General features: G+C 42.6%; 1 protein-coding gene across 1 annotated transcript in view; it reads right to left on the bottom strand.

The window, feature by feature from the left end:
• Window positions 1-230: 230 nt before the first annotated feature.
• PIP5K1B (phosphatidylinositol-4-phosphate 5-kinase type 1 beta) overlaps window positions 231-25,138 on the bottom strand; it is a 74,520-nt gene continuing 49,612 nt past the window's right edge. The window contains exons 7-14 of the mRNA XM_056848978.1: window positions 18,759-18,970; window positions 18,190-18,273; window positions 18,031-18,079; window positions 17,095-17,179; window positions 15,769-15,924; window positions 11,082-11,226; window positions 2,548-2,665; window positions 231-356 (exon numbers count right to left, since the gene is read on the bottom strand). Of these exons, the coding sequence (XP_056704956.1) occupies window positions 231-356; window positions 2,548-2,665; window positions 11,082-11,226; window positions 15,769-15,924; window positions 17,095-17,179; window positions 18,031-18,079; window positions 18,190-18,273; window positions 18,759-18,970 (975 nt within the window). The remainder of the gene's footprint in view (window positions 357-2,547; window positions 2,666-11,081; window positions 11,227-15,768; window positions 15,925-17,094; window positions 17,180-18,030; window positions 18,080-18,189; window positions 18,274-18,758; window positions 18,971-25,138) is intronic.

Here is a 25,138-nt window from a genome sequence, read left to right as displayed (position 1 = left end):
CATCTCACTTTCCTGAACTGTTCAACATTTTGTGAAACTTTATTAATATTTTTATCTGCTTCAGAGGTTGTCCTCTTCTCTTTTCTGCTACAATGTGCAGGTTTATTTTAAAAAGGGCAGAGATCCTTAAGTTTGATGATGTCTCAAACTGTATAACTGAATGTTTTTACCAAATAAATGTTTTACCATTCATCTTACACCATTCTATCAACCTGACCCAGTGTAAGGGTTTATGTGTATTTTCTTACACAAACTACATTGGTGCATTCTCTGAAACCCAGTGGACCATGCAAGATGTCATAATGACACACCTTAACAGTTTCTGATGTTGGCACACTGGCATCAGGTTTGAAAACCTGGGAAGAGGAACAGGATATTATTATGCCATACTTTTTTGGCTGCTGAAACTGTGTTGTAGTTTAGTAACCAGAATAACATTCAGCTGCACAAAGCAAGATCACTTCGTGTAAGTTGTGTCTTAAGCCATACACATTTAGTATGAGTGGTTATTTGTAGCACAGCCTTGCAGGTATTACATACTGTTCTAAGACAACATGATCTCTACTGAAACCATTGTTCCTTGTATTTGGTTACACATTCCCAAACAGATTTATTATAGTTTTTGTTTTTAGTACAATGGCAAAAAAGATGGATTCCCATAAAAGTAAGAGCTTACTGGTGGAGGGTGGGTGATGGCCAATTGTGGGAACAATTTTATTCTCAGATATATGCCAAGTTGGTAGACTGACTTCTGTCTAAATTCACAGTTTGAAATATTATTGGATGTGTTGAGCAGTACTTGCTCAGATGTGGCAAAGCATTCATATAACCAGTCACCACAAGCTCTCCAAGTAAGCTGTGGCTTAATGAAGCCATCCATAATCTTCAAGGGACGTATGAATCTACCTTAAGAGCTGAAAATAACTATTCAATATTATATGTTCAACTGGATGGCTTCCACTTTTGCTTCTTCTTCGTAGCAAGCGGGGGGCAAACCAATACCAGTTACCCACACCTTGTACCCAATGAAGTAAGCTAAACACCCTATAGGATCCAGACATAGAGGTCTTAATACCAAAGCCTAAAAGGTTTGTCCCCCCCACCTTTTAATATCCTGCCTCATAGAGTTCTTGCAAACTCAAAAGCTTGCACAACTGGTTGTGTTATTTTGTTGGTCTTAAAAGATATTACATGATTTCTGCTTTCATTTTGCCCAGAATAATTTTTCTCTGAATATTTGGGGCATCACAAAGACAGGTATCTCCACATAAACCCTACTGAAGAATTCAACTTGGATCGACAACATTCTATGATTTTTGATCACTCAGTACGTAGAAACTGGTTGAGCTAGTATCTGGAAGCCATATGCACTTTGGGGGCATTATTTTCCAAACGTCACTAAATACTGAGAAATTCTCTTATTCTGAATGACTGCTAACATTGGTTCTTGTAGGTTATCCGGGCTGTGTAACCGTGGTCTTGGAATTTTCTTTCCTGACGTTTCGCCAGCTTGCCTGCCACAGTTGCTGGCGAAACGTCAGGAAAGAAAATCCCAAGACCACGGTTACACAGCCCGGATAACCTACAAGAACCAATGAATTCTGACCGTGAAAGCCTTCGACTGCTAACATTAGTTATGAATAATATCGTAGAGGAATTCTTAAAGGATGCTTTTTTCCTATTAAATATTTTTAATTATACTATCAAAGGAGATGGAGGTTGCAAACCATTTTTATGTTTAAAGCTTTTCTACACGGAAAAGCCTGTGGAGTTGTAACAAAAGGGTAGTGACAGCATCCTGGTCTTAGTACAAACAAACAGCACCACAGCTACTAGATTTCCTAGAGGAGTAATCTGGACAGCATCCGGAACCTAGAATAGAAGAACTGTGAATGCTAACCTACTCGAAGTTATGGAAAGTTACCACACTCATGAGATTTCCCCACGGGATCGTAAGGAGGTCACAGGCACTTTTCTTGTCTTTACATTGGACACTCAAGTTAAAGGAGACAAACAATATTTTTTAACTAGATCCATGTGTTATTTGAAGAGGGAATTTTCTCTATAGTGGTATATTTACATAGTCCTATTCAAGGGACTGTAAAGTCTGTTGCTTGAACCTTAAGAATCTATATTCTTGAAAAATTCCAGTCAGCACATACCAAATCCGGTGCTGTACTATGTAGTTGTAGGCAAAGTATTTTCCACCCCAACCCACAGACAATAACAAGAAGACCTTTTGGCAACCAAAGCGACACTGAGAATCTTCAGCACTTATGTGCATATTCAGCTACAAAACCATGAACAGACTATAGATAAAGTCAACTGTGTCATGTCTCTTTCCCCCCAAGTGACAGCTCTTCATCAGATAAAACTTGTCTTTTAGCTTTACAAGAATCTCCATGGAAAATATTTTATATTTGCCACAAAATGTGTGTGTCAAGGGGACAAGGATTAACAGTAAGTGCTCAGGTTTGCTGAATACAACCCACAATCAATGAATATATAAACATCATTTGAAAAAAGCAGTGCTGTTAGGCAACTTACTAAGTATACGTCCAGCACAGAAGCATTATCATTCTCTGTCTCTACTGTGCTCTGTTCTGAAGTCAAGTAGATAGCACTGTCTTCTAAGGTGAATGTTGAACTTGAAGGCAATCCTTTACTGGATATAAAAGGAACACACAAGGAGCATGAAAAGAAAATCAAGTACAGTGTTAGAATACACATTTATGGTCTCCCCTGCAGTGAATAATTGTCATTTAACTTTGTGCAAAGGCCTTTGCTAGCTATGCATAATTCACTGTAATTGTGACTAGAAGGATCCATTCCTTTGCAGCTGAAGCCCTCCTTTGTTTTACTATCAACATCCACCTGGGGTCCTGCCCAATACCCCCAAATACTGGCTAATTTTAGCAGAAAGACCAGAGTGCACAAAGGTCTGGGGAACAGCTGGGAAGAGGATGCTAAAGGCAAGGCCCAGAAAAGATTTGGCTGGTACTGAATAGTTAACGTGGGTTTCAGGAATTACTGTGTGTTCTGAACTGTATGACTGCAGAGTGCTGGATCATACCTTAAACATAATTTTTCATTTCACAAAATGCATCTAATTGTAATGTTTGGCTCTTCAGCGTGGTTCAAAAAATCTGCCAGAAGGGGACACCTAGGTCTACATGATATGTTTCTGCGAAACTAGAGTAACTGCCAGACTTGCAGAAAAATACAAAAAGTTTTAAAATATATGCAGGTTACCTCCCACCCCAACAGCAGGGATCTGTCAAGGGAAGTGGGGGAATTTGCAACTAGATGGATGGGCAAGGAAACGGCATGAACAGGAAAGTGGGGGGGCGGAAGGGAAAGAAAACAGGCCATCAGGAAGAGCAAAGAGGGGAGGAAGCAGTGACCTTCCCTCCAAGTTCTCATAGGCCACCCTCTTGTTAAGTGAGAGGGGGAAAGGGGGGAGTGTAATTTTTATGCACTATTCATTTGATCCACTAAAAATGGTATCTTCCTAAATCTGCAGAGATTCCAGTGGCATCAGAACAAAGGTTACTGTGGGTGGGGGGGGGGATGGGTGTAACCTGTGTGCCTGTGTTATTTTTTAAGCAATATTTAACATATCCACCTCATCAAAAGCTTGAGGCAGCCTTATGACATTTCTGCTTTCTTTCAGTCTGTTTACATACACACAATATTTAAAAGACAATTTGTGATTATAGTTATTGAGGGAAACAGGAAAAGCTCACAGAATGGGTCAGGCTACACAGAGAGTCATGTGTCATGGCTTTTCCTGTTTCACTCATCTTAAGCTATAAACAAAGATACTATTAATGCTGTGGATTTTTTCATGTGATATATATTGCTAGCCAATATGCCACATAAAGAAACTGAATGGAACAGGAGCCCCAGAAAACAGAATGCTGATGTTGAAGTTGAAAGCCTGGTTTTCCCATAAGAAATTCATAGGATGGAGAGTATTCTCATCACAGAAAGTATGCTTACACAAGTCTGAATGAGAAAGAGAAAATACAACTACTGCAGCTATATAACAAGGAGACTAGCCATTGCATATATAGTCCCCATGGTTTCACACACACACAACCGTATGGGCTAGAGCAAGTTCTCTATTCATATCCCACATAGCAACATTTTACTCTTGCTGGTACTTTCTCCAGTGCTGAGCTAAATGCAAACAAACAAACATTGTCTGATTGCTAGAAGAACACTAGAATGGCTTGTTTAATGTGCACTATATTTCATCATTTTTGCAACTTAAGACTCTGGCTTAGAAAGCAGTGCCGACTGCAGAAAATAGCGAGAGAGAGCGCAAGAGAGAGAGATCATTTTAGAGAGGAGTTCATTTTAGATGGGGCATAATAAATAGTTGGCAGTAAATGCAAGCCTGAGACTGTGCATAGTGCATGTCAAAAAAGAGAAAGCATTAGGAAAAAAAAACTGAGAGGTTATAAGTTTTATCACAGCATTTATCATCCTTAACAAACAATAATGCCAACTAACAAACGGATTCAAATTAGGGTATGGCAAAAATTGCAACATCTTTGGTGTTGGATAAATTCATGGAGAATTGGGCAGTTGCAGCATGTACCCAAAGCTTTCTCCACAAATTTGAAAACCATTTAATTCTAGAAGCTCAGATGAAAGCAAAGCATAGAAGCCAAGCCACATCCCAAAATGGTTTACCATGAGTTAGGGTAATTTACAACTGCAACTATTAAATCTACTTCACATGTAACTCTGACATAAATACTCAAAAGTTGCACAATTATATTGAAGCGGTACCTCCCTCACTGAAATCACTGTTTTCAATCCAAAAATCAGAATTAGAGAATACCTGCCAAATACATTTCTCAGCATCTTTGCTAAACTACTGTCCCCATGATACTTTGGAGAAAACTGGTAACTATTAAACACTTAGGGAAAAAATCAATCTATGTTTGTAGTAGAGCTATTTTGAAAGACGGCAATTTTAATACTTGCCATTTATGGAATACAGAGTGAATGATCAAGTATTAAATATGTCTTGTGTGTGTGTTAAGTGCTGTCAAGTCGCTTCCGACTCATGGCGACCCTATGAATGAAAGTCCTCCAAAATGTCCTATCTTTGACAGCCTTGCTCAGATCTTGCAAATTGAAGGCTGTGGATACCTTTATTGAGTCAATCCATCTCTTGTTGGGTCTTCCTCTTTTCCTGCTGCCCTCAACTTTTCCTAGCATGACTGTCTTTTCCAGTGACTCTTGTCGTCTCATGACGTGACCATGTCTTACACTTAGAGTTAATATGTGTACAAAAGATGAGTTCTTTTACAGAATTTTCAGGGCTGTTTCACACATCATATTTCTCATAGCGATCACCTACATATATCAACATCCCCCACAAAAAACAAAACAAACAAAACTGTGCACACAACTATATGTAGAAATGGAATAAACATAATTTTATCTCGATATGTTTGGAAGCTGGCAAAATAGAGTACCACGGCCTGTGAGGCCAGTCTGGTGCTATAAATAGGACCGTGGCCCTCTCTTGGCGAACCTTCCTCAGGGCCCTCAGAATGACTGGGAGTGGTGGAAAGGCGTACAGTACCCCTCTTGACCACGGTGACAGTAAGACATCGACCTGCTTGGCCCGGTGGTGAGCATACCTCGTGAAGAAGCGTGGCATCTGGTGGTTGTTCGGGGAGGTGAAGAGGTCCACTGCTGGCATCCCGAAGCGATCTGTGAGCAGTGTGAATGTTTCCTGGCTTAGGCCCACTCCCCCTCGTCAATCCTCTGGCAGCTGAGCCAGTCATCTTGGATGTTCAGGTCTCCAGTATATGCTCTGCCATGATTGACAGCAAGTGTTTCTCTCCCCAGAAGAGGATTGCCCCTGCTTCCTTGTGGAGTGTCGTGGACCTGGAGCCGCCTTGCTTGTTGATGTGTGCCTTTGCCGAGATGTTGTCCATCCGAATCAGGATGTGTTGACCCTGGACGATGTGGCAAGAGGTTGCCAAGGCTCTGCGTATCGCCCTGAGCTCTAGGCGATTGATGTGCATTGTCTGTTCTGCTGTGGTTGATGCTCCCTGGGTCAGTTGTTGGTTGACGGTGCCCCCCCATCCATCCAGACTGGTGTCGGTGAAGATCTGGATGACATAGTCGTGGATGTAAGGCTGCCCCTTGCTGATGGAGGGCTTGGACCACCAGGGGAAGCTTTGCCTTGTAACTGTTGGGATGACCAGGCAAGGATTCTTCCTTCGCAAAATCTGGTTTTGATAGGGTTTGAGGAACCATTGTAGTGGGTGTGCGTGTAGCCGGGCCCAGGGTACCGCCTCTATGCATTCAATCATCATGCCTTGGAGCTGAGCAAGGGCTGACAGACCTGTGGACCTGGATCTGATGGCTTGCTTGGCCAGGCGTGAAATCCTGTCAATCTTCTCTCTGGGAAGGGCGAAGGTGTTGTGCCTGGTGTCTATCATGATGCCCAGGTGCTGAATTTGCTGTGTAGGTGTAAGTGTGCTCTTGGTACAGTTGAGGAGGTATCCATGTTGTTCCAGTACCTGGATCACCCTGGTTGTGTGAGAGATGGTCGTTTCTGCGGTGGGGGCACAGACCAGGATGTCATCCAAGTAGGGATGAATCTGGATGAGCTCTCTCTGGAGCAACACAACCAGTGTGATGAGGACCTTGGTGAAGACTCTGGGTGCTGATGACAGATCGAACGGAAGTCCTGTGTCTGGTACGTGAACTGGAACTGGCCTTGAACTGGAAGTGCTGTGTCTGGTACATGAAGCATAGGAAACGTTGGTGTGTTGAATGAATGGGGATGTGCAGGTACCCTTCCGTGAGGTCAATTGATGACATGAAAGTCCCTGGGCCGAGGGCCTCCATAATGGACTGCAACATCTCCATACAGAAATGTTTCGGCAAAATGAACTTGTTGAAGAATTTCAAGTCCAAGATGGCGCGCCAGTCTCCGTTTTTTTTGGGAATGGTGAAAAAGATGAAGTAAACTCTGGAGGATTTCTCTGCTGGAGGGACTGGCTTGATGGCCTCAATGCTGAGGAGATGGTTGATTGCTGCTAAGATCCTCTGGTGTTTTTCTGGTTTGTGTGAGGTTGGTGACTGGACGAACCGGTCTGGGGGGAGCCACTGGAACTCGATGAGGTGGCCCGCCTGGATGAGCTGTCTTATCCACCGGTCTGGCTCTGTTTGTTCCCACTGATTGCGGAAGAGTTGTAGTCGTCCCCCCAACTTGACTCGGTTTAGCATCACTGTTGCTTTGGTTTGTGGAAACAGTCTGCCTTGTCGGATTTCTGGCTTTGGCACTGATTGAGTTTGTTGAATCTGTTTTCTCCTCTGAATGAGCCCCTTCTGCTTGACCAGTCCTGGTGTCTGGGCTCGTGTCTTGTACGTGGCAGGGCGTGGAAGGACCGAAAGGAGGGAAATGAAGAACTCCTGCTGTCCTTCTGGAGACTGTGTGGCATGGCTTTCTTCTTATCCCTGGTTTCCACCAGGATTGAGTCCAGCCTATCCTCGAAGAAACATCTGTATTGGAATGGGTAGGCTAGTAGAATAGATTTGGAAGCGTAGTCTGCCTGACACGCTCTGACCCATAGGGCCTGCCTGGTGACTGCACTGGTGGCCAGCTTAGGCCTTCTGCCGCTCTGTGGTGTTCCAGAGGTAATAGCTTGGCCAGTTTCCTGGCCCACACAATGGCTGCCCTGGCAATCAGGGTTGCTGTGGCTGAAGCTTGGAGAGAGACAGCCAAGGCCTTGTGGGTTTTTCCTTGATGTGAGGTCAGCATGCCTGTCGAGAGGGTCCTTGAGTGCCTCCATGCTGTCCTTGGAGAGTATGCCTGAGGACTGGAGCGCCGTAAGGGGAGCTGCATTAGTTCCATGGCATGCAGGGCAAGCGTATACATTTTCCTGGGCCTGGTGGGAAAACACCTATTAGCTAGGGGCTTTTTCCATTCAATTTTTAAAACGTCCTCGAAGAACTCTGGGAACGGAATGGTTTTGATGGAACTCTGTTTGCGTGGAAAGAATTCCTTAGGGCCCCTGGGTCGTGCCTTCTCTCTGGTCTCCTCCCCCTGTTCTGTGGGCTCGGATAGATCCAGGGCCATGATGGCCTTAGCTAGGAGACTCTGCTAGTCCTCTCCTGAAAAAAGCCTGATTTGTAGCTCCTCAGGTGGGATTTCGTTCTCTTCAGAGAACTCCCCTTCCTCCCGTTCCTCCTCATCTGAGTCCCAATGGGAGGGGGGGGAAGCTGGCCTGTGGGTAGGATCTCTGGAAGGTCCTGGCTGGTAGGTGTCCCTGCTAGTACTGGGCCCTTCCCCCCCCCATTCCCTTCCCCCCCATGATGGAACCAGCTCATGAGGTCTCAGATCCCCCCATGGGTTAGGAGGTGGTTGGGGCCTGTAAGAAGGGGAACTCCTCCCTGAGGGCCCTTCTCATCAGTGCCAGTAGTTCCCCGTTTTTGCCCCCCCCCCCCCCCGGTGATCTCAAGACTGGGAGCCAGTACCTGGTGTTGTGGTGGCTGGAAAGATGGTGGCGTCCAGGGGGGTGCTGCCTCCGCTGATTGCTCTCAGGGGCCCTCATTGCCTCTCTGGGCTGAAGGGACCAAACAGGCCATATCCAGGGCCTCTCCTTCCAGCCACATCTTTTTTGTGGCCTTGTTGTCTGGTTCCTGCCTCTTCCTCTTTTTGCTGTCTTCCTTGGAAGCCGGGTCCTCCGTGGCTCTGCATTCACGGCCGTGGGAAGGCTGAGCGGCCGTGTGCCATGCCTGTTCTTCTTCTTCCACTTGGTCCAGGCCGCAGGAGGGCTGGATAGCTCCCTGCCGCGCCGCGGGTTCTTCCTCGCTGCGGTCTCGGCTGGGGGGCCCCTGAGTGGCTGGCTGCCACTTTGATGTTTCCTCCTTTTTGTAGTCTCTGCTGCGGGAGGGTTGAGTGGCCGCATGCTGCGCTGCAGCCTTCTCCTCCCTGTGGTCCAGACCTAGGGAGGGCTGAGTGGCCGTCTGTTGCCTCATTGGGAGGAGGCCTTCCAGGTGTTCCTCAGGAGCAAGGAAACCATCGGCTCCTGTACCCTGGATGTCTGCCATTAGGTGGGTTGTGTCCCTGGCTTCCTGGAACGGCGACTCAAGAGTTGCTCTGGCTGGAGCGTACTGTCCCCCCCCCCTTCTGGAGGTGGTGGAGGAGGAGGGGAATAAGAGCCAAGGAAAAAACAAAGAAAAGAAGAAACAAGGTAGGATCTTTGTCCACAGGGTTGCCTCTGGAGCAACTGCAGGTGCTACCTTCCCTGTGCGAGGTGGGAGGAAAACTGGAGAACGGGCGATTCTGGGCAGGAAATGAAAATTGATCCTGCCTACCCTGACTACAGGAAGGGAATCATCCGTCTCTCCAGATGCCCTCCCCCTCAGAGTGAGAACGAAGTTTGTTCATAATGTCCAGATGCAGCCATTTTGCTTCAAATGCATATAATTAAGAAAATGGCACCACAGAGGAACATCAAGGTGAGCTCAACTAGTGGCCTTTCTCATACTAACAGCGATCACAACGTGTACTTAAAAAAATCTTTTTAAGTAGTTGTTAGAAACTGCACTATTAAAAACTCTAATATTCAGTAATATAACTTGAGGCAAAATTAGGGTTGGTTAATACATTTATTAATAGTTTTAAAATTGGATTTTAAGGCTCTTTTTTCATCTATACCACCATGAACAGAAGCACATAATACTTGCATTTAACACAGACCTAAATGTGGCAGCTCATATAGGAGCCTTAACCAGGCCTCATGTGAACTATCTGCCTAACCAGAGAAAAGTCTGGGCACACACTCAAGATCACTCCTGCAATTGGCGTGACTGCTCCAATAAAATGATGAATGATCCTAGTAAATAAAAAAATAGGGAATTCTACACAACATTCATGACTTAGGAGTAAAAAATCATGGCTATTGCAGTTGTTGAAAATTGCACTCCATCATTTTGTGGATGTAATGTTTATCTCCATTTCAGGGCATCAAAGTAGGGACAGAGGAGAAACACAGTGTTCTACACAGTAACTGTTCGTGTGAAGATAGCCAGAGACACAAACAACAATACAGATTGTTTTATTTTGGACAGTGATGCTTTGCTTAAATTATCCGATTTCACACATTTATGAGCAAACATTTTAATGTACGCTACTGGAAGCTGCCACTTAAATCAGCTTATCTTAAAACATAGCTATTCAGTCTTAATAGTGCTTAAGACTGGCTTCTAAGTTACTTAAAAGGAGGCTGACATATAACTTAGACACATTTCAATTACTCCTCCCTAGCCAGAACAGATAAAGAACGGCTTGAAAAACCAATTACTTGAGGAGAAATTACTGGGGCTGTCAAAATTTCAAACAAAATGCCTGGCCAAGCACTTCACAAAAACATCTTGAGCACACTATATTTCTCCTTATGAAGCATAGTACACAAAAACGCTCTTTAATGACAACCTCCTCCTTCCTCCTCAATCTTTTTTTCCACTGTATAAATACAGCTCTATTAGCTAAGTCAGTGCAGGAATCCCTAATGCAGCACTGTGGAGCCGTGGAAGAGAGAATTCTAATCTAACGACTGTATTTGCTACCGCAGTATAATCAATCTAGTATTTTGTCCTGAAAAGAAATATTATGTAATTAATAGTACAGTCCTATGGGGGGGTACTCCAGTCTAAGTCCACTGAAGTCAACGGACTTAGACTGGAGTAACACTCCATAGGATGGCACTGTAAATGTTCATTATAAAATGGACCATATGACCAAAAACCCTGAAAGTAAAATGTACACACAGCAATTATCTTGCTCAACCGATGAGGTCCTTTGTGCTGTTCTTATACTCTCTCTGTTAAATCCAGTGTGTCAACCAGAAGGGGCAAATGGAGGTTTCCTATCAGTTCTGGATGGTATATTGAAAACCTCCAGTGCCTTGGAGCACTGGGGACTTGATCTGTAAATAATTTTTTGTTCTGGGATAATAATAAAATCAAAACAGGGCAAGGCAGGGAGAATACGTTATCTCCATCTCTAGTGTATACAAATTAAGTATTTTGATTACCTGTTAGAATAAAGCCTAGTTCCATCATGTTGGTAACTGTCATCTACATACAGGGAAGAAGAAGAAATTGTGGTTGCTAAAGAAGCTGCTTCAAACAGGGACGGGGTGCTTGGCACTAAGTCTGGCCGATGTTGCGAAGCTAAGACTGTACAGAAAAGAAAGGAAAAGACCTCTTTAGATAATTTTTGCACATGTTTCATTTTAAACATGCGAAATGAATTACACAAATTTAATCTACTATTATGGGAAAAGATCATATAGTTACTTATTTACCAATAGTGAAGACACATGAAAACCAGTCAATGAAAGTTCATTTTCAAAGGCCAATTAACTGACATTAATGATAGGAGGATGATCTAGGCTTCTTTTGGTCCACATTTTGGAGAAAGCTGGGTATAAATAAATAATAAATATAGCTGAAGATGAAGGGGCAACTAAAGGATAGATTGGTGGGTCGATGGGGAGAAGGAAGCAAGGAAATGGGGTTGTTAGGAGGGAATGAGAAATAGTGTGGGGAAGGGGACAGAGGAGAAAATGAAGTGCCTTCAGAAAGTCTTTGTGAGTTCCCCACCATGCAACTGGGCCTTGTGGCTGGCACCGCACAATTCAGCCATAGTTTTCTTGGGTAGAGGCTGCCAGGGGGAGGTAAGGAGGAAAAGATGAAGACAAGCAGATAAAGGTAGGCTGGTGGGTGGGTGGGTGGGAAGGAAGGAAGGAAGCAGGAGAAGAGAAGAGGCTATGAGGGCTTTCAGAGAAGGGAAAGAGGAAAGAGTGGGGGAGGGGAAAATAAAGTGGTCCTTGCAGGTACCCAACTTGTCAATATATCTCAACATAGCCCGGGAGATAGGTTTCTAGAAAGATCTGTCATGTGCCCATGGCACCTAAGAAAAGCACTAAATTTGCCAAAAAAATCCTAAAAATTATTGGGTGATTTAAGAAATCCCCAAAATGATAGGAGCAGTGCCTGTAGCTTTAATTAACAAATGACTGAAGTTGCCATTGCTAGGCAACCACAACAGTATTACTAGCCTACAAGCCCTGGATTCTGTCATTAAAGGTAACGGGAGGGGCAGGGCCCTTTCCAGGGCTGTTTTAGCCTTCGAAGGAAGACTCATCGGGACCAGGACCACCAGCACCCACCAGGCTACTTGCTACTACATGACTTTTTTTAGTTGTTTTTATATGCTGATTTTCTCTACCTTTTTAAGGAGTATCAAACCAGCTTACAATTGCCTTCTCTTCCTCTCCCTACAACAGACATCTTGTAAGGTAGGTGGGGCTGAGTTAGCTCTAAGAGAACTAACTAGTCCAAGGTCACCCAGCTGGCTTCATGTGTAGGAGTGGGGAAACCAACCCGGTTCACCAGATTCACCCGGTTCACCAGAGTCTACCACTCATGTGGAGGAATAGGGAATCCAACCCGGTTCTCCAGATTAGAGTCCACTGCTCTTAACCACTACACCATGCTGGATCTCACTTGCATGACTCACTTGCATGACTCACAGGAGCAAGGGAGGTGACCCAACAAGTCCTTACTGGGCTCAGTCTGTCTGACACCAAGCAACGTGGTCCAGCCCAGTGGCTGGCACCATGCTATTGGGCCAGACTTTTCCTGGGAAAAGGCTGCTAAGGGGAAGGAAGAAGGAAAAACTGGGGGAAGATAAAGGCAAGTTGGCTGGTGGGTGGAAAGAAGTGAAGGAAAGGAAAAGAGTTATGGGAGCTTTCAAGGAAGGAAAATTCAACTCAAACAAACATCTTATTAACTATAAATGTTCTCTTGCCCAAACAGCAACTACTGTCTAATGTTGTTCTGTGCCAATCAATCAACGTCAGTGTTCTCCCACTACCAAAATATAATACTTTCCGAAGTCACAGATCTGTTTCAAGATAAGATGTTTTTCCGGGTAAGCTCTCAGAGAAAAAGCATAAGCCACGCAGCAGAAAATTTGGACAAGGATGCAACAGCCAAGAATGATGCAAGAACTTTTGGGCAGACTGCTGAAATATAAATGGCATCAAATAGTAATCCAGATTGCTCAGGAAAGTGAAGATTGTGAGCATGGAAACCAATCACTGGGGGGAGGCCACTGGACAGTGGGAAAGGACAGTTTACAATTCCAGGTCAGTCGCAACCAAAAACAGTGACCAGAGAAGCAAGTGCCTGCTTCATAGCCCAATGACTGTTCAACTGTTTGCTAGGGCCTACATGTCTTGATATTTAAACAAAAAATATAAGTGGATAAGAATGCATTCCTGAAACAACAACAACAAAAGAATCATTGTATTGTCGAAGGCTTTCACAGTCAGAGTTCATTGGTTCTTGTACGTTATTCGGGCTGTGTGACCGTGGTCTTGGTATTTTCTTTCCTGACGTTTCGCCAGCAGCTGTGGCAGGCATCTTCAGAGGAGTAACACTGAAGGACAGTGTCTCCTTTCGGCCCGACCGCGCCACCCCCCTCGCCTCCTTCGCCAGCTCCGCCGGCACCCGGTCGCCCTGGCAGTCCAGCCATCCAACCCCCCTCGGGGACATCCCCTCTCTCCAACACGGAGCCCACACCTCCAGATGGGGTGGATCTAACAGACTCTTTTTTGGCCTCGCTTCGTTCCGATTGCCAAGCCGAACTCTCTGCGCAAACCCTTCCCTCTGCTCTGACTGAACGTGGAGGTTTTTGGTACAAAGACTCTAAGCTGTATGTGCCTAAAGGGCTACGGAAGGAAGTACTACAGCTAGTCAATGGAGCCAAGACCACGGGACACTTTGGGTTTCTAAAAACGTTACATTTGTTAAGGAGGCAGTTTTGGTGGGCGGGCATGTGAACTGACGTGGATTTGTTCATCCGCAGTTGTCCAGTCTGCGCTACTGTTAAAAGGGCCCAAGGGAAGCCTCCCGGATTATTGCAACTGTTAGAGACCCCCCTAGACCCTGGGAAGTAATTGCTATGGACTTTATGACTGACCTCCCCCTCAGCGAGGGAAAAACTGTACTCTGGGTAATCACTGACCTGTTCTCTAAACAGGTGCATCTCGTCCCTTGCGCAGGTATCCCGTCTGCCCCAAAACTGGCCCGCCTCTTTGTGTCACATGTCTTCCGTCTACATTCCTTTCCGCGCAAGGTGGTGAGCGACCGCGGAAGTAACTACGTGGCTAAGTTTTGGAAAGCTTTCTTAAAATTAGTGGGGGTAGAACAAGGTCTCTCAAGTGCTTTCCACCCCCAAACCGATGGCCAGACGGAACGAGTAAATGCTGTACTAGAATGCTACTCGTGCTGTTATGTTAACTATCATCAGGATGATTGGGTTGAATTGTTACCCTTTGCTGAATATGTGTACAATAATGCTGTGCATCAATCCACTGGATTTAGCCCCTTTCGGGCTGTTTATGGGCAAGACTTCGGACCCATAAGCCATAACGATGTCTCCAGGGTGGAGGGGGGTGAAAGTGTTGCTGACTGGGTGCACACGATTCAGACAACCTGGCCTTGGCTGGTACGAAACCTGGAGTGAGCTAAACGTAAATACAAGGCTCAAGCTGATAAACATCGCTCACCAGGCAAGGACTACTCAGTGGGGGACATGGTTTATTTGTCCACCAAAAATCTACGGTCCAACCGCCCATGTAACAAACTCGGTGCCAAGTACGTGGGTCCCTTCCCCATTGCTCGTATCATTAACCCAGTGACTGTGGAACTTTCACTCCCAAAATCACTCAGGCGGATCCATCCTGTCTTTCATGTCAGTTTGCTAAAACCACATGTACCTTCTCCCGAGTGGCATCCTGAACCGCTTCCTGAAATACCGGTGATGGTTGGGTGGGGAGGAACATTTTGAGATTGCAAAGGTCTTGGACTCATGTATCCGTCATGGATCTCTCCAATATCTAGTTCGTTGGAAACATTTTGGTTCCGCTCACGATGAGTGGGTAAGCGCACGTGATGTGTCTGCACCCCGTTTGGTCCGCCAATTCCATACTGCCTACCCTCACAAACCAGCGCCCCCGGATGGAACAGTGGGGGAACAGCGGGGGGGGGGGACTAAAGGAGGGCAGGATGTCAGGCCTGCTTTCCACTGCTCTCAGCAGCCTGTCAGACTGAGAATGTTTTGGTTTTGGTTCCACCAGGTGCATCTCAAGGCCGAGCCTGCTAACTGCTGAATTCCTGTTCCAGCGCTATCTCCCGTGGGAACGGCTCCTCGTTAGGAGTGGGGTTGCCATGACTCGTTGTGACTAATGCTTTCCCATATAGGCCCTGTACTGTGCTACCAGTTCCCATTCATGCCAATTTACCTGTTAGCTCTGTATACCTGTAGGTTTTCTAATAAATCAACTCTCTTTTGGACTCCTCGTCTGTGGATGTTGTTTGTGGGATTACCACGGGGACAAGTGCTTACACAGTGTCCTTCAGTGTTACTCCTCTGAAGATGCCTGCCACAGCTGCTGGCGAAACGTCAGGAAAGAAAATACCAAGACCACGGTCACACAGCCCGGATAACCTACAAGAACCAAAGAATCATTGTGTTTGTCCAGGCAATCTAGAATCAATTGCCATTATTCTCAAAGAATAGCTTTAAGCTGGTCATCTTTTCTTTCTTTTTCTTTTCTTTTTAAACCCTACAACTTTAGGAGGACTACAGCTAGCTTTGGAAAAACTTTGGATTTATTCACAGTGCCTGAGCCACTACTGAAGCATTACCTTCTTCATCAAGACTAGAATAGCTCTGTCCTTCTGTAAGCAAGTCACGCTTTTCATCTTTCCAATCCTGGCTAACAGCAGACACAAATTCTTGTGATGTTGCTTTTAGAGCAGCAATGGAATTGCATCGTTTCTTGGAGGGAGAGGATTTTAAAGCTGTGTTGAAAACAGAAAATTAAAGCAAATATAGTTTAAATGAGGGTTCTTCTTAAGCCCAATCTATATTTTTCTACAAGCTCATTCACAATCCTTTTTAAAATTCAATTTCACATTTCTGTTGGTTCTCTTTCAATTAAAGTCCTTCAATTATTAGAACAAACTAATAGTGCCATTTCTCCCAAATATTATGCAAAAATGTTAATTGGCTTCTGACATTTTTAGAGTATAAGCCAACATAAATCTAAGAAATACTGGCTTTTATCAATATTATAAAGAACCTAACTTTTTAGTGGAAGGAGCTATTAAGAACCTAAATATCTGAGTTTCACCATATCATCTTTTATGGTTGTATAAGCATAAACCCTCTTGTGAAATAAAATAACAAAAGAAAACTTGATTGGATTCAAAACAGAATCCCAAATAAACAAAATATTTATGGTCATTCTTGATGACATAAGGCATTCCTTAAGGTGAAGAGCTTCAACAGCATTTTAAAAAAATAAAATAAACCCAGAATCTGCATAATTTATATTAAAGAAAGATACAAATATCTGTGCCTGTGTTAGAGTTGCCAGCTCCATGTTGCGAAATACCTGAAAAGTTTGGGGGTGGAGCCTGAGGAGGGGAGGGACTTCAATACGGTATAATGCTATAGAGTCCACCTTCTAAAGTGGCAATTTTCTCCAGGTGAACTGATCTCTGTTGCCTGAAGATCAGTTGTAATAGGGCGAGATGTCCAGCCACCACCTGGAGATTGGCAACCCTCATCTGTATAAATCCACCCCTATTCTAAAAGCACTGCTATCGTACCTGGGCACTATGGAAAATGGGAAGCCTTTGAGGGTTTCACATATCTTCATCAAGCTCTCCCTGCGACTGGGTTAAGCAGCGCAAGTGCTGAGGTGATGCTTCTTTTCCAAGCAGAGGGGGAAACTCCAAATAAGGGCATGAAAAGCATGCACAGGCTTTCTACTTCCTACAACAATCAGGCATGCTGACTAGTGTGGTGTAGTGTGGTTAAGAGCGGTGGCTTGGAGTGGTGGAGTCTGATCTGGAGAACCAGGTTTGTAAGTGAAATAATTACACTGAAACTATTTCCAAGTGGTCTCCCATGGAAAAAGACGTGTTGCCTGGCCCTAAGGTAAGTAATGATGAGATGGTACCTACCCTGATTTTTTTTGAATACCCTTGAACTCATAAACTTTAAAAACCTGTCAGCATAGAAACTTGGTCTGTGGACTGAAACTGTGTCCTACAAGACAAAACAAGAACTCAATATTAAGAGAGAAATAAAAGGGGGGACTGAACAACAACAGACCACATATACCTTTTTTGACAAATGGGATTCTAAATTAAGTTGTGAATCTTCAATAAATCATGGATATAAAATTCAATGTTTGCACCTCACTATACACATCAATCTACTATTGAATTATCATTGGCAAAATATACTACACGTCTGCAATTCATTAAGTTTCCTAATGTTTATAAAATACTGAGATTCATTTTTTTACATCATCAAGAAAAGTTAGATTCCTCCCTCTGTTTAAACACTAAGGTAATGTTTACTGAAGTGTTCCCCCCTGTTTTCTCTGACAGATCCATAGCATACAGAAATTCCAAAGACAGTTGCCTGAATGTCTCGCCAGCTCTTGTATGTATGCTACTCTGCTGAGGCCTGAGATAAAACGTGTCTCTATTGGATAAATTACCAACACTGTCCAATTTGACAGGAGTCAAGATTTTGCCTACACGTATATTTGCTGCATGATAAGACATTATAGTTAAGGTGCATTATAGTCACTCATGTCTAATCCAGACTGCATTTGCTCATATTTTCTCTTTCTTACCCTTGCCTTTTTCTCTCCCTTCCTCCCAAATTGTCTCCTCCACTTTAAAAATGTATACTGAAAATTCCATGGCAGTAGGAAGCTAGGTTTCTTTAAAAATATATTATTCAGTACAGTATCATATAAATAACTAAATCCATAATGTGAATAACCTCCAAGTGTATAATGATACCCATATAAATATGGAATAAGGGTTTCACTGGAAGAAACTAATGAAAAATCAAAAATGCGTATAACCTAAAACATGGCTTACCCCATCATAAACAAGTGCCTTCCAGGAATGTTCCAACTTCTTTATTAACCTGATTACATAACAACAAAAATTAACTTGGTGAAGTATGCTTCATCTTACAACATCCATATTTTAATTTGGTGTCTGAGCAGATATTAAAACAGCAGTGTTCTATATTACCTGTAAGACTGCAGGATATCAATAATGCCCATGAATAGCAGCAGTTTTTCTCCTTTGTGGCTTTTAGCAGGTATGCCTCCCAGTCTGATGGCAGTAACAAAATAATTTTGATATACTGTATGTTAAAAATCACCACTGAATTGTACTAACTCAATTAAAAATAAAAACCTACGCTGCTTAGATTTAAGAGTTCAGCGCCGCATGCCAGGAAAACATGACTTGGGCAACAAAATGGACTATGAATATTCCTATTTTCTTGTCAGATATTTTCACTGCATTTTCATTTAGATAGCTGAAATGGACTCAATGTGCCCCCCCAACAATTACTGTTATTTTTTACTCATTGTTGCCTGAGTAATTGCATTATTGATAATACCAGGACTTAGATTACCAATTTCTTTTTAAATTTTTAGTCTACAGGAAAACAGTCTAAATGCTTTCTCAAAATCATTTTGATTTAATGTATTTTTGCATTATTCATAAACTGAAAGACAGCTGGCCTATTTTGAATGTCAATCAGGTGGAAAACGTATTTAGCCCTTTTCTAGAGTAGATTTTCAGAAACTCACGTGTTTGTACTTTCTGTGATGACACAGTCTCCAGTTTTTCCTGGACCCTGTATGGATTCCATAGCAGTAGAATAAAGAACTCTCTGACCTCCTGGACGTTTAGAATCAGATACATTCTGAGAGCTCTCGCCTTCTCTCTCTTTTGCAGCACTGTCTAATATGTGGATTCCAAGCAGCAAGCTATAATCCATTATTTTAAAGCTTTCCAGCACCTATTAATAAACATTTTTAGATCGAAACTAGTTATTTTGCATCAGGCAAAGGTATATAAAAAAGACAGCAACAAATGCATTCAAGTAAAATGTATCTGCATACACTTGGTCAATAAACAATTTGCACCACAGGAAGACCTATGTTAAAATAACTAACATAAAATCCAAGTAAAAAGTACTATACTTCCACCTATAGAACAGTGTGAAAACATAAGAGAGACAGAAGATAGTCAAAATAAATGAGACCTGACCTTTGAAATAAAAGCAGTGTTTGTACTGTGGAATGCCAAGATGGCGGCACCTTAGCTATGCATTTCATAAAACCTGAATAAAGACTAATTAATAAGAACATAAGATCAGACCAAGGCCCATCAAGGCCAGCAGTCTGTTCACACAGTGGCCAACCAGGTGCCTCTAGGAAGCCACTAACAAGACGAGTGCAGCAGCACCATCCTGCCTGTGTTCCACTGCACCCAAAATAATAGGCATGCTCCTCTGATACTAGAGAGAATAGGTAAGCAGCATGACTAGTATCCATTCTAACTAACAGCCATGAATACCCCTCTCCTCCATGAATATGTCCACTCCCCTCTTAAAGCCCTCCAAGCTGGCAGCCATCACCACATCCTGGACAGGGAGTTCCACAATTTAACTACGCGTTGTGTGAAAAAATACTTCCTTTTATCTGTTTTGAATCTCTCACCCTCCAGCTTTAGCAGATGACCCCGTGTTCTAGTATTATGGGAGAGGGAGAAAAACGTCTCCCTGTCCACTCTCTCCAAACCATGCATAATTTTATAGACCTCTATCATGTCTCCCCTCATCCGCCTTCTTTCCAAGCTAAACAGCCCTAAGCGTCTTAACCGTTCCCCATAGGACAGTTGCTCTAGTCCCCTAATCATTTTGGTTGCTCTTTTCTGCACCTTCTCAAGCTCTGTAATATCCTTTTTTAGGTGTGGTGACCAGAACTGTACACAGTATTCCAAGTGTGGTCTAATGTAAATAATTTGCATGTTTACTTATAATGAGATGTTCAAATTTATCATTTAAGCATGACAGTTAGCAGAATCACCAGACAGCAGCTTTCACCACTTCTGTGAATTCTTCTACTTCACTTGTTGATAAATGTGTTGAGACATTGGTTTCCAATGGAGGGCTCTTGAAGAGGTTACTAAAACATAGACCTGAAAGCCACAGTCAGTCATACTAACAATCTATCTAGCTCAGTACTGTGTAAATGGGAAATGCTCTGACTCCAAGGTAACAGGAAAAGGTCTTTCCCAGTTTTACTACAGAAATTCCCTGGTTGAATTGGACATGTCAGGGATTGAACCTGGGACCCTGTCAATATTTCACCAAGCCCTATAACTATAGCCTGAATGGACAGTGTTGCTCATATGTCTGGATTTCCTTTATAATTGGACATTTATGTGAAGAGCTAAAATAATTCTCAGAATTTAATTTTTGGAAGAAAGTTCAGTGTTCTTTTCTAATGAAATAAAAGGCAATAAAGGCTGTGACAAGCACAGCAACTCTCAATGGTACAAATACTAACATAAGAATGCTACTATTCAACATGTGTCTTTGCCTACAGCAATTCTTATATTACCGGTTAAAATAATTTACCTAATATAAATCTGTAAATAAAAAACAGCAATGCCAACACGAACACTTATATTTGAGTAAAATTCTTCGATGTATAATTTGGGCAGTAGTCAACTTCCAGATGCATAGTCATTCCAGTCTGATCCCACTGATTTGCGTAGGTTCAGACTGGAGTGATCCTGCATAAGATAGTACTGCTTATATCTTAACGAGCCATTGATTTCTTTTCCTGTTGTGTCAGCTTGACTCCAGAGAAACAAACATTTGTCAATTGACATGAAGAGTTGTTGATTTTCTGATTCAGCTAATGCTGCAATATTTGCTATTGTATAAATTGTAACTGTACAAACCCTAAAACACAAATATATGTATATATACCAATGCAGGATATTCAATATGCAAGTTGTAGAACCACAACAAATTGCCATGAGAAAGTGGAATTTGGGGGGAGGGGGGGACAAGAACCATCTCTCCTTCCAGGATTCAATCTACTTTTAGAAGCCTGAGTGGCCTAATCCTCCCTTATGCTCCCTCCTCCCTTTAAGTGTCACTCCATTGCTCTAAATATTTTCTACTTACTTGAGTGCAATAACAATGTTTCTTCCTCTTCGGGTCATTTGAGTGGAGGGGGGGGGCGTGGTGCCTTTTATACAGTAAATTTTTATACAGTAGTATATTTTATACAGAGATTTTTATACAGTAGTATTTTCCTATGTACTCGGGGAATTCCCTGCTTTGTTCCAATGCCTACTAACAGGCACTTGACTATCAAGTGTGCTTTCGAAAATTTAGAGAAGAGCAGAGACCTATTTCATTATATGATTACTGCTGCAAGAGTGACATTGGTAATGTTCTGGAAACAAGAAGATATCCAGGAACTGGAAAAATGGCAAGATAAGATGGCTGAATATGTAGTGATGGCGAAACTATCCAATTTGTTAAAAGGAGAATTGATGGAAGATTTTCAGAAGAAATGGGCATCTTATTACGAATATACAAAGCTTAAGGTGTAATACAGTAAAGTAGAAGTTAGTAGATATCAGTATTTAGATGCTTAGTAACATGTATATCCTAAATGGTATAAGCTGAAATGATTTGATAACTGACTTCATATGTAATAAAAAGTAGAAATAGAGGGTGCAGCAAAGCCTGAGGGGGAGAATAAGTTTAATTAAGAACAGCTACAATAAATATTGTATAATCTTTAAATGGAGAATGGGAAAGTAGTTGGAATAGTCACAAATGCAATTATAACTACAGTAGATATAATGGCAATGCCAACAGAACAGTATATTAAGAAGATTAACTTCTTTTTAAAATACAAAATGCGAGTTTTTGAAAAGACAATTATTTACCAAGAAGGGTGAAAAAAGACTGTGTGAATGTGTATGTTTGTTATTGTCTTGTTTGTTTTATAAAATTAATAATAAAATATGTTTTTAAAAGTTTGGTTTCGGAAGGATGATAACACATGAACACCACCAACAAAAAAAACTTTTAAATGGAATGCAGGCATTTCGTGGTTATATGATGGAACTGAAAAGGTTGTAAGAATAATTTTTAGACAGATATTTGCTGAAGAGGAACTAGAAGAAGAGGCACTAGAGATCATATTGCAAATATACACTGGTTACTGGAGCATACAAGAGAATTTCAGAAGAAAATCAGCTTGTGTTTCATAGATTACAGCAAAGCTTTTGACTGTGTGGATCATGAAAAGCTATGAATGGTTTTAAAGGAAATGGGTGTGCCACTACATCTGATCGTTTTGATGCGCAACCTGTACTCTGGACAAGAGGCCACAGTTAGAACAGAATATGGAGAAACGGAATGGTTTCCAATTGGCAAAGGTGTCAGACAAGGATGTATTTTATCTCCCTATCTCTTCAATCTATATGCAGAACATATCATTAGGAAAACTGGATTAGATTTAGAGGAAGGTGGAGTGAAAATTGGAGGGAGGAACATTAATAATTTGAGATATGCCGATGACACTACATTATTGGCAGAAAAAAGTGAAGATTTGAAACGACTACTACTGAAAGTTAAAAGAGAAAGTGCCAAAGCAGGACTACAGCTGAACATCAAGAAAACAAAAGTAATGACTACAGGAGAATTACACAACTTTAAGGTTGACAATGAGGAAATTGAAATTGTTCAAGACTTTCTATTCCTTGGCTCCACCATCAACCAAAAGGGAGACTGCAGCCAAGAAATCAGAAGGAGATTGGGACTGGGAAGGGCAGCCAAGAAGGAGCTAGAAAAGATTTTGAAGTGTAAGGATGTGTCACTGGCCACCAAGACTAGATTAATTCATGCCATCGTATTCCCTATTACTATGTATGGGTGTGAAAGCTGGACAATGAAGAAAGCTGATAGGAAGAAAATAGATTCCTTTGAAATGTGGTGTTGGAGGAGAGTGTTATGGATTCCGTGGACTGCCAAAAAAACACAAATCAGTGGGTTATAGACCAAATCAAGCCTGAACTGACCCTAGAAGCTAAAATGACTAAACTGAGGCTATTGTATTTTGGTCACGTCATGAGACGACAAGAGTCACTGGAAAACACAGTCATGCTAGGAAAAGTTGAGGGCAGCAGGAAAAGAGGAAGACCCAACAAGAGATGGATTGACTCAATAAAGGAAGCCACAGCCTTCAATTTGCAAGATCTGAGCAAGGCTGTCAAAGATAGGACATTTTGGAGGACTTTCATTCATAGGGTCGCCATGAGTCGGAAGCAACTTGATGGCACTTAACACATACACAATCCCGTGCCCACAGCCAGCTTCAATATAATTTTAGCAGCCACTAAAGCACACTAAGGGCCAAGTGACACTTGACACTGGGGACCCATGACTAGAACTCCACTGAATATTTGAACTGATAAAAAGTCCTGTGGGGCCAGATGTACATTGGGGCTGTGGATTAAGCACAATATAAGTACCTCTCTTTTAAGCTGCCCCTTCCCTGGCACTGGAGCTCTAACCAATATTAGCCCCCACACACAGGTGTTCGCTGCTGCTATCAGGAGATAGGTAGTTCAAGGACCCTTGAACATCCTATGTAGTTGTAATTTGGCTGAACGTGCTTTTATCCCAACTTCCTCCAAAGGAGACCAAGTCCTATGAGGAAAGGTTGAAGGAGCTGGGTATGTTTAGCCTGAAGAGGAGAAGACTGAGAGGGGATATGATAACCATCTTCACGTATTTGAAGGGCTGTCATATAGAGGATGGTGCTGAGTTGCTTTCTGTTACCCCAGAAGGTCGGACCAGAACCAACAGGTTGAAATTAAATCAAAAGAATTTCCGCCTAGACAATAGGAAGAATTTTCTAACAGTTAGAGTGGTTCCTCAGTGGAACAGGGTTCCTCGGGAGGTGGTAAGCTCTCCTTCCCTGGAGGTTTTTAAGCAGAGGCTAGATGGCCATCTGTCAGCAATGCAGATTCTATGATTTCAGGCAGATCATGAGAGGGAGGGCACCTTGGCCATCTTCTGGGCATGGAGTAGGGGTCGCTGGAGGTGTGGGGGGGAGGTAGGTGTGAATTTGCTGCATTGTGCAGGGGTTGGACTGCTGGCCCCTTCGGACTCTTATGATTTTCTTTTTAGTTATTTTATTAATTTGTCTTTTAATTTTGAGCTTGAAGTATTTTATATGGAGAGAACAGATTTAAGAGTACAGGTTGAGTATCCTTTATCCAGAAATCTGTTATCCCTTATCCAGAAATCTGTTATCCAAAATGATCCAAAATCCAAAACTTTTTGAGCGCCCACAAAGGGTAATAAAATAGCACGTGTGCAGGCTGGTCGCACCAACGGCAGGTTCCCCACAATGCCCCACATGTAGAAAAATTATTAAAACTATTGTATAAAATTATTTTCAATGGGTATAAGGTAGTTTGAAAATAATTTTATAACACATAAATTAATTTCGTGTTTATACTTGGGTCCCATCCCAAGATATCTCATTATGTATATGCAAATATTCCAAAACTCAGACATACGGAACACTTCTGGTCCCAAGCATGTTGGATAAAGGATATTCAACCTGTACTTCAAAAATCAAAGTATGCTCCCACACAAATACTCAAACAGACCAAATTCCTTCAGCATTGTAACAGGGAATAAGGGGAACTGATAAAGCTTTCAATACTGCTTTCCAGAAAAATTCAGTGCATGGCTAGTGAGTCCCAGCATGTGGTGGGATGTGGTAAATAAAGGCTTCAATTTGTCAAATGGCTAGGGCATCCAGAAACCTAAATGTGTGTCTGGTAAGAGTGGAAAGATGCACTCAGTTACATGAAAAGTTTGCCAAAAAAGGGTGTTTGTGTGCCAGGAATGCTGCAGGGGAGGAAGGAGGGAGGAAGGAGGGAGAGAGAGAAAGAGAGAAAGTGAAGAGAGAGCACAGAGATTACATACCAGTATATTTAAAGGGAGGGGCTGAGTTCAAAAGTTTGAGAAAGATGGTTTTATGAGGTAGAGTAATATTTGGTTTGGGGTGCTAGCTGAAATTCTCTGGGGGAACAAGGTCTTAATTCTTTGCTGTAATGTGTTTTGTTTGGGAAA

Source organism: Euleptes europaea, chromosome 4, assembly GCF_029931775.1.
Source record: "Euleptes europaea isolate rEulEur1 chromosome 4, rEulEur1.hap1, whole genome shotgun sequence".
In the NCBI taxonomy this organism is placed as follows: domain Eukaryota; kingdom Metazoa; phylum Chordata; class Lepidosauria; order Squamata; family Sphaerodactylidae; genus Euleptes; species Euleptes europaea.
The sequence above is the reverse complement of the archived record's forward strand: the minus strand, read 5'-3'. Positions and strand labels throughout refer to the sequence as shown.